General features: G+C 38.8%; 1 protein-coding gene across 4 annotated transcripts in view; it reads left to right on the forward strand.

Annotated features, from left to right (window-relative positions):
• The window catches only part of LOC126356307 (ATP-dependent RNA helicase p62-like), an 82,011-nt gene that overhangs the window by 32,459 nt on the left and 36,151 nt on the right, over positions 1–13,401 (forward strand). The window contains exons 1-2 of one of the 4 annotated variants that reach the window (XM_050007256.1): positions 4,387–4,462; positions 4,611–4,701. In XM_050007256.1, the coding sequence (XP_049863213.1) occupies positions 4,700–4,701 (2 nt within the window). In that variant the 5' untranslated portion in view covers positions 4,387–4,462; positions 4,611–4,699. Of the gene's footprint in view, positions 1–4,386; positions 4,523–4,610; positions 4,702–13,401 lie in introns of those variants that run through there. The other 3 variants (XM_050007255.1, XM_050007258.1, XM_050007257.1) reach the window with 3 other exon arrangements.

The following is a 13,401-nucleotide window of genomic DNA, read 5'->3' on the forward strand; positions in this document are numbered from 1 at the left end:
AATCCACCCTATACCACTGTCACACATTATGACATTATTTGAAAAGGAGATTCTGATCACAAAAATGTCTCCATTTTATGAATACAATTACTTGGCGAAAATGTGGTTTTGTGTGCAAGTCTACAGGTTAGCCTGGAGAAAAATCCTGCCTATAGTCATCCAAAAATGTATGGACATATACACAAATATTGCCACATTGTTACTTTATTTACAGCTATGAATCGAATCATCCCTTATACAGCTACCTAGGATCTGACCCTTTCTGATCACAGTCAGTGGAGAGTAGAAAATAACAATTACTAGAAGAGAGCTAAATTTTTATTGCAGAATCAATTGCTGTTCTTGAAGCACTGAAGTGAACTATGGACATTGCTCGAAATAAAATCCTTGAGTGGCGCATTTTACAACTGTATTAAAGTTAATGAAACGAAAACTGTAGTGTATCTTCCAATAACGATACTATCTAGTCCATCAATTAGTACATTCAGTTAACAGAAATGGGAACCTGAACGAAATGATTTGTACAAATGCTGACTGTGGAATCGATATTATGAAGAAGTGTATTTATTTGCAAAAGTCGCACAATATACTTAAATACAGAACGGTTTCACACAATTTTTATAACTCCATCAAATCCAGAAAGATGTACCGAGGCATTTAAATGGCAGTCACTATCCAACAGTGCAAGACAAGATCCCATCGAATTCTTGGTCCAAAAAACAATGACAACAGAAGAAACATAACCATATCAATGGAAATGAGTCTCGGCATAGAAAATTTCCCATTCATTTGTAATGTCTTGGGCTACATAGAACAGCGTGCTGTCAGCATAAATGAAACAATTGGCGAAGTAGACAACCTTGTATGTTCTTGTGATTTATTGAGGATTCAGAAGGAAGAGCTAATGGTGAATTTAATAAACGAAAATGTACTGCTGCCTGAGTCCAGCAAAGCTCTCTTGGAGTCAGCAATAGTTGTCATGTATCTCCTAGAATGAAATATCTCAACACAAGTTATTCACATGTTTAATGTGTGCTACCAAGGAGTACCTCTTGTACGTAGAAAACAGTGCAAAATCAATGAATGAACACATCTTGATTACAGTGTTTATGGTGTGAAATTATTTGTTCAGAGTAGTTATCATTTTCCTATTGTAGAACTTCAGTATACTAATTCACTGCATTTCATTAACATTCAGCACCTTAATTAAACATGCTATTCTCAGAGTGAATTTTCTGGCTCAAAATGGCTCTGAGCACTATGGGACTTAACATCTGTGGTCACCAGTCCCCTTGAATTTTCTGTAAGTGTCTACACAGAAGATGGTTTTGAAGTATGCCCATATAGAACTAAAGGCATTATTTATATATCTGAACTCAGCGACTCTACACACCCTAAAGAAAAAAAAATGCGTTGTGAAGGAAACATCTGAAAGGGACAGGAATTCCTATGTGTGATGTAGATGCACAGACAAACAAATGATTACAGTTTCAGAGAAAATTTCATGCATTATTCAAGAGAAAGAGCTTTACAAACTGAGCAGGTCAATAATGAGTTGGTCCACCTCTGGTCCTTATGCAAGCAGTTATTCTGCTTAGCATTTTTTGACAGAGTTGATGGATCTCCTCCTGAAGGATTTGTGCCATATCTAACCAACTGGCGTATTAGATGATCAAAATCCCAAGATGGTTGGAGGGCCCTGTCCTTAATGCTCCAAACGTTCTCAGTTGGGGAGCCATCCAGCAACCTTGATGGCCAAGGTAGGGTTTGGCAAACACAAAGACATGCAAATAAAAGTCTCTCCGTGTAACGATGGGATTTATTCATGGCTTGCCGTGAAGGGCATAGAATATCATTGACATAGTGCTGTATTGTGAGGGTGCCACAGAAGACAACCAAAGGGGTTCTGCTGTGAGAATTAATACTGCCCTAGACCATCACTCCTGGCTGTTGGGTTGTGTGGTAGGCGACAATTAGCTTGGCATCCCTCAGCTATCCATGACATCTGCAGACACAGCTTCACCCGTCATTGGTGCTCAGTTCCAAGAGAGATTGGTTCATTGATTTGGGGGAAGGGACCAAACAGCGCTGTCATCATTTCCATCGGATTAGAGGAGGATGGAATGATGAGGAAGGAAGTTAGCGATGCCATTTCGAAGGAAGTGACTTAGGGAAATCACAGAAAAGAGATGTCAGGATGGCCGAACACAGGTTTGAACTATTGTACTTCCAAAGGAGACTCCAGTGTGTAATCATTGCGCCACCTCGCTGTGTTCAAGAGAGATTCATCACTGCAGACAATCCTACTCCAGTCAATAAGATTCCAGACCGAAGACGTGTCTGGAAACGCCTCATACAGAGGAGGGATACTAACCTGACCCACCATACGGCCTGTCAACTAGGAGTGATAGTCTGGGGTGACATTTCTTTTCATATCAAGAACCCCTTAGATGTCGTCTGCAGCACCCTCAGAGCACAGCAGTACATCAGCGATATTTTACACCTCTCAAGGCAACCCATCTTGGGCTTACATTTTAGCAAGAATACACATGGTGAAAGTGTCTGCTGTTTGTCTTCATGCTTAAGAAATCCTACCTTGTTCAGCAAGATTGCTGGATATCAACCCAATTCAGAATGGGAGCATTATTTGCAGGGCCCTCCAATCATCTCGGGATTTTTATGATCTAACCCGCCAATTGAACAGAATTTGGCACAATATCCCTCAGGAGAAAATCTGTCACATTTATTGATCAATGCCAAGCAGACTAACTGTTTGCTGAAGGACCAGAGGCAGACTAATGCATTATTGATTTGCAAAGTTTGTGAAGCTTTTTCTCTTGAACAAATCATCTAATTTCTCTGGAACTTATTATCATTTGTTTGACTTTACTGTACATCTGATCTATCAATTTCTATTCCATTCTGATAATTCCTTCATGGTACACCGTGTTTTTTGTCGTAAAGTGTATTACATCAATTATAGTCGACAGTACTTCCAAGAGTCGCTTAATGGAATATTAGATTATTTTCATCAGGTATTTTAGACACATCTTTCGATCAGGAGTAAAAACTGTCCACATAAATAATTTCAAATCCTCATGGTGACAACCCATAGTGTAGAGGCTGGTGATTCCAAAATGCGCAATCATGTTTGCTTTCTGCACGCCTCATCTGAAATGGGTTTGAAACTGGCCTCTAAGAAATTTAATATTTGTTTGAGTGACTTGCTGCACCTAGAAGTGATAAAGGACTATCGATTTATTGAGTTTTTATGCCGTTTCAAACTGTTTACTGAGCCGTTGGAAACTTAAGAAACTAAAATAAAATAAATCAATGACTGCAGCCAAAACATAACGAAGCTATTTATTCCTTCATCAGCACTCTGCTGCTTGCCTTACGAAATTGCCACTACGTAATACTTTGGACACGACGCATGATACACAGACCATGCAGTTAAATGCTGAACACGCATTTATCCGTTCGTCAAGTGGAGTACCACTGTGACTCTAAAGTCCTCTAACAATCAGTTTGTTTGATAGCCGTAGACAGTGGGATTCGAAGGTACGTGGGAAATCTTAAAGCGATTACTGCAATTTTTTCACTTATATTGGAAATATGAAATTCTGTGGAACTCCTATTCGTTGAGGTAACTGTTTGTTGCCGCCTTTGTCTTTCATTATAGTATTGGCCATGTTCTGGATTCATTGTTTCTAGATGATTGGTGTATACTAAGTTGTTGTTAACACTTATGAAAGTTCTGGACGCTATTGAGTAAGATCAGTATCCGACGCAGCACTTTCAAGTGCGTGTATTAGTACTGCAGTTTTAATGTAAACGCAGTTTTTAGTAACGTAAGTATGAGAAGTATGGATTACGAATTAACAGTTATGGTTTGTAGAACAACAGATAGATAGAAGCTACGCGAGGAAGTTAAGAACTGTAAATTTGTTGTCGAAATAAGTTATTTGTATTAGTAAATTGATGCACTAGTTTTGATGTCGATTTCAGTGTCTGAATAAACTGTACATAGAGCATCGTGTGGTGATGGAATGTATGTTTGCTGCTTGGAAGGAATAATATTTGCTGCTTCGAAGGGAAAATATTTTCATAAGCAAAGCAATGTAAAAGTATTCGATTGTGAGAAGTAGATTACTTTTCCATTGTTAAGTTTATTTATTCGTCGCGTTGTGACACTAAGCGATTGGTTATATTCTCATATGAGGTATGTTAGTTGCTTCGAAGGAAAAAATTTATGGTCTTCTGTATGTTTGCTGCTTCGAAGGAAAAATATTTTCATAAGTAAAGTAATGTAAAAGTATTCGACGGGTAGAAGTAGGTTACTTTTCCGATGTTAAATTTATTTCTTCATCGCGTTCTGACACTACGCCATGGGTTATATCTTTGTATAAGGTTAGTGCTTTGGACCGCTTCTGCTTCCTCTGGCCTTTCTACCCCCCTCGAGGTAAGAACGTGGAATGAGTTTCGTATTTAAAGGTAAACTTACCTGGGATAACAGCTGATGGTATTAGCAGTAATTGATTCGCGCTATGAGTATATTATAGTTTGTATGTTATTTGCCTTGCTGTTTTCTGACTAATTTTTGTTTACAGGTCACCGGCTTACCTCAATTACACCACATGTTGTAAGCATTGGAACCAAAGCCTACAAGATTTACCAAAGAAAAGTAATTGCCGCGAATATGTAAGTAGAAAACCACCGGTTAACTACTTTTGGACAGTGTAGTGTAAACGAACCTAAAGTGCGCGTTTTTTTAATGTGTAGAAACTATAGCATAGCATTTGCACCACAACTTCACGTTTTTCGGTTTAACAGAACTCAAATTAAGAAACCTGTATTACATAATTGTCTGTCACGTAACTTTTATCCATATATTTTTGAAACGCTGGGTACGCTAGTTTTTCTTACCTTGTGATAGCTTTTCTATCATTTTGGTTCGTTGGTATGCAGTTATTTATTTTAGGGTCCTTGCATTTACGTTGCAGTTATAGCTTTTATCACGAAAATTCATTAACATGGTGTAAACAAAAACGGGCTATCTTTCCCGATTTTTCCATGCAGTTTTTCCGGAGTATAAAGTTTCACCTAAACAGATTCATCTAGAAAGATTCATTGGGTATGAAATAGGCACTGACAGAGCGAATTACAAGGAATTGTTGGAAATGCTATAGTTACTCATAAATACAATGAAATAGTTTAATTTAAACCACGACTTAAAAAGAATTGCCCAAAAGGGAACAAAAAATCGCTGAACAAAACTCGTTAACATGTCTTTGTTAGCTCTGTCATATCGTCATCGCCATCAATACATTCCAGTATGATTTACACTAGGTGTACAGATGTGGGAACCCTATTGCTCAGGGGAAACCACTGGAGAATTAATGGGAAAACCATACCAAAACGTGTAAGGAGAAAATGCCTTGCCCAAGCCCCAATTAGCTAGAGTATGGTAGCTAGTTGTGCCACAGGGAAGATGATCCAACACCAATCTACATTAGACTAATCATCCATGTGGGGAGAAATGACTTCCATAAAAGGCTACACTGAAGCTTGGAAGAATAATGGAATTAAGATTTAACCATTATGTAATCTCAGTTAATGAGTGTACAATTGTTGGACTTCATTGTAGACTGTTCTTTTCTCTCCCATTGAAGCACTAGCATTATCAGTGTTAGTTTTTTACGTTGTTCTGTCCTTGCAACTAATTCAGTTAGTAATAAAAGTAGAATAGTTCTTTGGCTTATTCAGTTATAGATGTAGCTTTAATTTAGACAACTGATGTGCCCAAGGTATTGGCACCCACCACCCTACTTTGCCCCAGTAGTGGTTGTTGAATGAACTGTTTTGGCTTGTCACCATGAAAATCATCACCTTACATTCTCAAATTGCCATCTCTAAAATGTGACTCTCAAACATATGTATATTCCAGTCGTCAATAGCTGGTTTTTCCATAGTAAAATTATATTTTGTCACAAGTGCAATGGCTGAGAGTTGTACTGGGGATTACTAAAGACATCAGATTGCCTGACAGTAGGGGACACAAGATTTCATCTTGAGTCTTTTGTTGTTGTCTAATGGAAACTGAAATCCTAGTGGATCTGCCATTCAAAGTGATCTTGACTTACCGTACTCAATCTTCATTTTGATTTATTTTTATGCCGAGGAAACTCGGTGGTACCTGTTCTAAGAAAATCATGTTGTAAAGTGATCGTAAAGCAGTAATTTTGTCCCTGTCACTACAAAGTTAGACATAGTCATACGTAGTTAACATATGCAGGGGTGTGAAGCACTGTACTGAAAACCAGCTTTCATAATTATTTCCATAGAAAATTTGTTCCAGAAATTTGGTGCTTGAGTCCATAACTCCATAACATTTTTTTTTTTCTAAAATTGTTCCAAAAATATTTTTATTGGTGGAAAAATGTCATGTAATACATGACATTACATATAGATATATTAAGATAGCTTAAAATTCTCAAAATACTGAGTTTATAATTTTTGAAGATAATCTCGAGTATACTTGTGCACTGAACTTCGACTAAAATATCTTGAAACTTTGAAGTTAATTTTTAGAATGCTTTTCTGTGAACATAAATCTTGGAAAAACTGGCTTGAGCATGGTGGCAAATTGTGGTATCTGCCCGGTGGTTGAAATTATGTGGACACACACACACACACACACACACACACACACACACACACACACACACACACATACCTTGTTTCCCAAAGTGCCTAGCATCCAATGTACGTGGTCATATCAATTATTTATATGACTGTGAAATGCATTGCTGTTGGTTTCTGAACATATTGAATTACATTCTAAGTTGATTTTCGAATGTGTGCATTGTGTATGTGATGTATCTGCTAGGGGAATACCCGTTGCATCTAGAAATGTGCTTTTCTGCAGCCAAAAGATAGGGGTCATAAGAGTTGAGCATGTTAATGTAGTTGACTGGGTTTGTGGGAGATAGGCTTCGTTATAATTTCTAGCCACATCCATAGATCCAGACTACGTGTACAAATAAATAACAGGAATAACAGATAAGAAATATTACATATTGTCTTCTAGGTGTATCCAAGAATATGAAATTTTGACCAAAAAAAATTTGCTCAGTTATACAGTACCCAGCTAGCAACCGCTTAAGTTCTATTCTGAGAGCAGCGCGGAAAACGCAATGTATGAATACGTAATGACACTTTTAGCGGAGAATGAACGTGGGATAACTAAACCGGCAGTTCTGTCAGGGTTAGTGAAATTAACCAGAGACTAATTTTTGACACAGGCAGGAATAGTTACGGAATAAGTGATGACTTGATTGTTTGTTAGAACAGGGAAGGAGAAGAAAAGGGGACACTGCACAAATTATGGAAGAATATGAAGATTCGTAATTTACATAAAAATTTTGCACTACTGCTTTTCGATCTCATGAAATGTGAAACTATTTCCTAACAAAGCTTTTTGCTTGTAGCGGGTCTAATAGGCATTTGATATTGGTACTTAATGAATAAGTGATTATATTCTGACATGTTAATAGAAATGACCATATGTGGCAAAACAGTTTAATTTATTTGATATGTGTTACAGGTGCTGGAATATAAGGCAAGCCTGTTTCATTTTATCTAGCAGACACATAATCAGATCAAGAAACTGCACCACTCTTCGGTACTATTTATATTAACAACTTTTTCAGTATTAGACAAAGACATTGTTTTTTCATGTAGTAAAATATTTGCCCAAGTTTGATGAGATAATAGTTTCCCAGAAAGGAAGGCACACCATGTAAAGCTGTAGCAAGATTGGAGAGACGAAAATGCTAGGACGGGTTGACCAAAGCGTCAGATCCCACCCGTCGGCTTTGACCCGTGACATAAGCTGTTTTGGTGTGTGATGTCATGACGGCATGGAATTTAGTTTGTGAGAGTGGTGTGTTTGTAGGTGTCACTTGGATGTGATCGGTGGTGCTCTCTGGTGGTGAGTTAGGTGATGTTTTTGGTTTAGTTTGCAAGTGTGGCATTGTGTGTGAATTTTGGTAAATTGCTTTTTTATGTCTTTGGTAGGTATGAATATGACACAGGTCAACAGTTTTCGGTTGTCTGCTATGGAAGGGGACAGCATGTTGTCTCTGATAAAATTTCTTCAACTATTCTGATTTTTGGATCAGTATATCGTGAAGAAATGAGGCTTAGTAAAAGTTCCGGCTCACGGACCAGGGACGGCTGCATGTATAGATTTTTTAAGGATAACAGGTCAAGGGAAGTGTTTGATTCCAATGTGTGGCTGTGAATGTTGGTATCTGGAGATGTTTTTGAGTTATATAGGTCAAGGGAAGTGTCAGATTCCAGATGATATTGTGTTTAGTGGTATTTGGGAAGTTTTGTGATGCTGGTTTTTTCGTCGTTTTGTATAGGGGTGGGTGTCTAAATTTGTTTATATTTAGTTTGTCCCGCACTTGTTCCGTTAGTGTCATTAGGATTTTTGTGGAACGTTTGGGTGTTTTTTTTTTTTTTTGTGTCCCCATAAGGTGTACATAATGACTTTATATACGCCGTATTGGAATCGTGGTCTATGGTCGTTTGCGCCATATTTGTGAAGTCATGGGTAAACCCTGACGGGCGGGATTGGATGCTTCCGTATTTCTGCTAGGACTTCAGTATAGAAGAAATGTGTACTGTGTTGCTTGTTACTTGTTTTTACTGATTTTATGTAACCTGGATTTAGTTTTGTTGCACAAAACGGAGTTATTAGCTAATAAGCAATAGAGTGCAAATTTTCTGAAGAGTTTTTGTTCTCCTGTGTACAAATAATCCCATCCAGTATAAGCTGAGGGTCTTTTTTTTAAAAAAAAGTGCAGGATGTAAAACCGGCAGACTGGGAGCAGGAGAGGAACCATGGGACATTTAATGAATGTAGTTTCATGCCGTCCATTACAAAGTTGGCATTCCACGAAGCAAAGTAGTGACATGCGATACAAAAATGCTGTGTTAAGAGACACGGTAATGCTCTTTGCACACTTAAGACCAAATAACATCTTGCAGAAATAACACCACTGGTCAGAATGACGTCAAATTGCAATGGAATATTTCTGGAGAAGGGGAAAACTTGTGGCAGAAAAAAGATAGTTGCAAAAGGCAGCAATAGATGGTGCTGTAATCATCATAATTTAATAGTGGCAAACTGCAAAAGACAAATGAATTTCACAGCTATGCCTAAGGTGTATGTTTGACATTAAACTCACTGTACTACTCAGTGTTCATAGGTGTACTGGTGTGATACTGTTAGTTACGTAAGCCCATCCACCACGGCAAGGTCACAATCACAACGGATGGGAAAAATCTGTATTTAATTGCCCTGAGGCCAAAAAAGACGTAAAAAGCATCATTCAAATCGGATTATTAATTTCCGTGTGACTGGAACAAAAATCTTCAGTATGCTGTCCACTGTTTCCTACAAGAAGTTGAAATCGAGAAACAGCATGTTCCACAACTGGTCAAAGCGTGTCTGGGGTCACGTTCAGAATGTGTTGTGCAATGTGTGCCTTCAATGTAGCGAAGTTTGCAGTTGGATCACTGACCACATCATCTTTCAGATAGCTCCACAGCCTCAAGTCACACAGATTAAGATCAGGTGATCGGGACAGCCAGGCTGTAGCGAAATGATGGCTGGCAATTCTAGCATTTCTGAAACGACGCTTCAAGCAGCTGCTTAACTGGATTTTGCAATGTGCAGAAGTGCACCATTTTGCATAAAAATGATCCCATTAACACATTCACACTGCTGAAGAGCTCGAATGACGTTATTGTGCAGAAGAGCATCACAGCGCTTGCCAGTGACAATACAGGTAACGGGACCGAAAGCATCTGTTCTTTGGAAAAAAAAATGTCCCTATGATAAATGCCGAAAACTAGCACCACACAAACATTTTTAGGATGAAATGGTACTGGTTGATTTGTGTGTGGATTTTCCTTTGCCCATATTTGACAATCCTGTCTTGACATATCCTGTCAGATGGAAGTGGGCTTTCTGTGCACAAAATCTTCCACAGCCACAGCCAATCAGTGTCCACTTCCATGGGAGCAAGAAATTCTAAAGCAAAGGTCTCTTTCTGTCAGGTCATAGTAAACATTCTTGTAATACAGCTGTACAGACAGAGCCCGATCCTGCATTGAGACAGTCATGGCGAACATCAGACACAAGAGGAAAAGCTGTGTACCAGATGTGTTAAACTTCATTAGGTCATGCGCTTGACAGGTGTTTTCGTTTACGTGTTCCGACACACACAATGTTATCTGTTGATCAATTTTCACACTATTTTTTTTTTCCTCTGACATAAGTTTTCCCCCCTTCTCCGATAATATTCCACTGCAACTTGATGCCATTCTGACCAGTGGTGTTATTTCTACTGTTTCAAAAGCTTAACTTTAATTATAATCACCCTGTATATCAGACTCTTCAGAAAGATGTGCGCTACAAAATTGACATATTTTTGAAAAGTAATTTTTTAATTTTTGGCGTCCTACCTCGAACCCTTGGGGGGGAGGGATGGGGTCTTGCCACCATCTAGTATTGCCCCGGTTTGGAAATATTGGGGACTGATGTACAGAACAGTCAGAGTTGTAAGGGAAAGGTGGATAGTCTCCACGTGACCCTTGTTAACATTTAGTGATCTTTGTTTCTCAACAAAATGGATTTCTGTGGCCAGGAACTATCAACTGAATTAAAATACATCCACATATTTACAGAAGGCTAAAATATTTGTTAGTTTCAGATTTTATTATCACCTCTCTGCAGTCAAGCATTAGTCGTCTTGCAAACAGTGAAGTTACTTTTGTCTGTTTGCTAAAGAAATTTGGCTTTTATTAGTCTTTTCTGCTGAGGTGGTCAATGTATTTCAAACAGTGTTTAATTCCACACTACTGACTAGTTTTTAACTGTGCAGCATTTCAAGGTGCACATTTTCATCTTCTAGCATGTATGGCATTATGCTGTAATAAAGAACCCAACAAGAGAATACAGTACTGGTACTTCAGGAAATTTTACATCCGAATGTGCACATATGAATATGCACTCAGCAGAATTATGCATTTTAATATGGTTCACAAAGTTCCAATGCTCTTGGCATATCCTCTGTCTTGTTTCTTTTATGACACCATGTGAGATCCTTTGTTTTACACAGAAGAACAAATGGGCTTTCTGCATCATCATGGCTGTGCAAGCATGATGACACCTGTTATCTGGCGCATTCTGGCAACTGCTAAAATGAACCTATTTCAAACAGGTTGCAGGAAAATATTGTGAATGGTTGTTTGAAAAGTGCTACTTTCAAAGTTAGTTTCCTTAGAGGAAGTTGAACTGTGTGCGAGAATGGACAACAAATTTCTTAAATTAGTGTTTGACTCTCATGTAATAATAATGTCTTTGAGGACTACCATTTATAAGTGCGGTTGCAGTCTTTCTTGGTGTATTCCACTGATGAATTCTTCACGGGTTATCAGCAGAGTGGTGGCGTCGTCTTGTCGCAACTTTCGGTGATCTTCTAGCAAAGATCATGGGTACAAAACTCATTGAAATGTTGTGATAAGACGACGCCACCACTCAGCTGATAACCTGAGAAGAGTTCAACCATTTAGAAGAATTTAGAGCCTAGGTCAGACATAAGTTGTCATCAAAAAATGTTCCTGGCACATTTATGTGATGTATCTTAGTGTAACATGTGCAAAAAAGATCATTGTGTGAAAGCTTAGCTTCTCTTGCAGCTTATTAATCCTAGAGACCAGTATTATATGTGAAAGCTTTTCTTTTCTTGTACCAACACTATGTATTTTAATTTAAACCACTAACCTTTCTCGTTGACGTGTCTGCGCTGCTGGCTGACTTCATCACATGTACCATGCTCTGAGTATCTGCTGTCAACTGCTGGTGGGATCATGTGATGTGAGCTATGACGGGCTTACAGAAGCACATTGCCATCTCCATTTCAATGCTTTTGAAAGTAACATGCTGTGTTTGGCGGAATTTGGATTTCTACTTCCGCAGTACAAAAATGTGCAGTTTACATGTTGGTGCACATCAAAGATCTTCCCAAAATGTCCCCATCCCCCCTCTTCTCCACTTTAGTTTTCTGAATTGCCAGGAAATTCTACATTGGTGTACAAAACCATAACTGTTCAAAGGACTGATAAGTTTTGCAGTTCCAAGGAAACACGTACTGTCACTTAAAACAGAAAAAGTGTATTTTTCACTGGGAAAAGTCTGGGACTTCCCCCCCCCCCCTTATCCACTTATACACCCTGTCAGTCTATTAATTGTATGTATATTATTGCACATACATTGTTGATTTTTAAAAACTGCTTAGCCAACCAGTTATGGCTGGCATACAGCTCAGCTGAGAGGAAAGAAATCATGATTGTGGTATGCCCCGTTCCTCAACTGGTCATTAATTTGCCAGGAACTTCTGGACACTGTTGTGCTTTTCACACCTGGAATAGCAAGGGAGTTCTTTTCAGGTTGGGGGTGGGGTAGCCATATGAATAACATTCTTCTTAACTTTCTGAGCTGTTCAATGTCAAACTCAAGATCACTGTAGCCATCCTCTTTTGTAAACATTGGCTAAACAGAACTGTGGGTAGGATGAATGCTAAACATTTTGTTGCAGAGTTTCCAAAGCTGCACACTGTAAAGATAATACCTAGTGGCAACCACTTCAACCAAAACACAGCAGCTGGGCTACAAATGTAGGACCATGTGTTACCTTGTGGCTGAACACTTAAAACTATCAGTGCTGAGACCGATACAAAAAGGGTTTCATGTTTTAGATCTGTTCTTAAGTGACTTCAATATAACAGGGATTTAAAGTTTATCAAAATAAAATGAGGTAACTCGGGGTTTTTGTGTTAAGAGGTCGCAACTACACTCGGTCTGTTTCTCTTCAAAACCTTTTGGTTAGTCTTTCTGCTTGTGTTCTTAACGTACAATTACACTTTCTTTGCCCCCACCACAGCTATCCTGTTAATGTCAAGGCCCATTCAACACTGAATTTTTCTTGTGGTGGCAACCTGTGAGGCTGGGGGTTAGAATAGGCCCGAGGTATTCCTGCCTGTTGCAGGAGACAACCAAAAGGACTCTGTCATGCTTTGGCCTTTATGGGATGGTTCCCTGTAGGGTTTAACTTCAATTTTTCAAAATTTTCCCGAAGAGCGAGTCAATTGGAGGACAACGCCTTACGTGGTGCATAGTATCTATCCTCTCGCATCAGTCATCGATGTGGATCTCCACTTCCGCTCATTCTCCAGCAGTAGGGTGATGTCACCGTCCTGGGTGTTTTCCTCCATCCTCTGTATAGTATTACTTTCTGCGCTGTCGACAATAATGGACTTCTTAGC

This window comes from Schistocerca gregaria, chromosome 3 (assembly GCF_023897955.1).
Source record: "Schistocerca gregaria isolate iqSchGreg1 chromosome 3, iqSchGreg1.2, whole genome shotgun sequence".
In the NCBI taxonomy this organism is placed as follows: domain Eukaryota; kingdom Metazoa; phylum Arthropoda; class Insecta; order Orthoptera; family Acrididae; genus Schistocerca; species Schistocerca gregaria.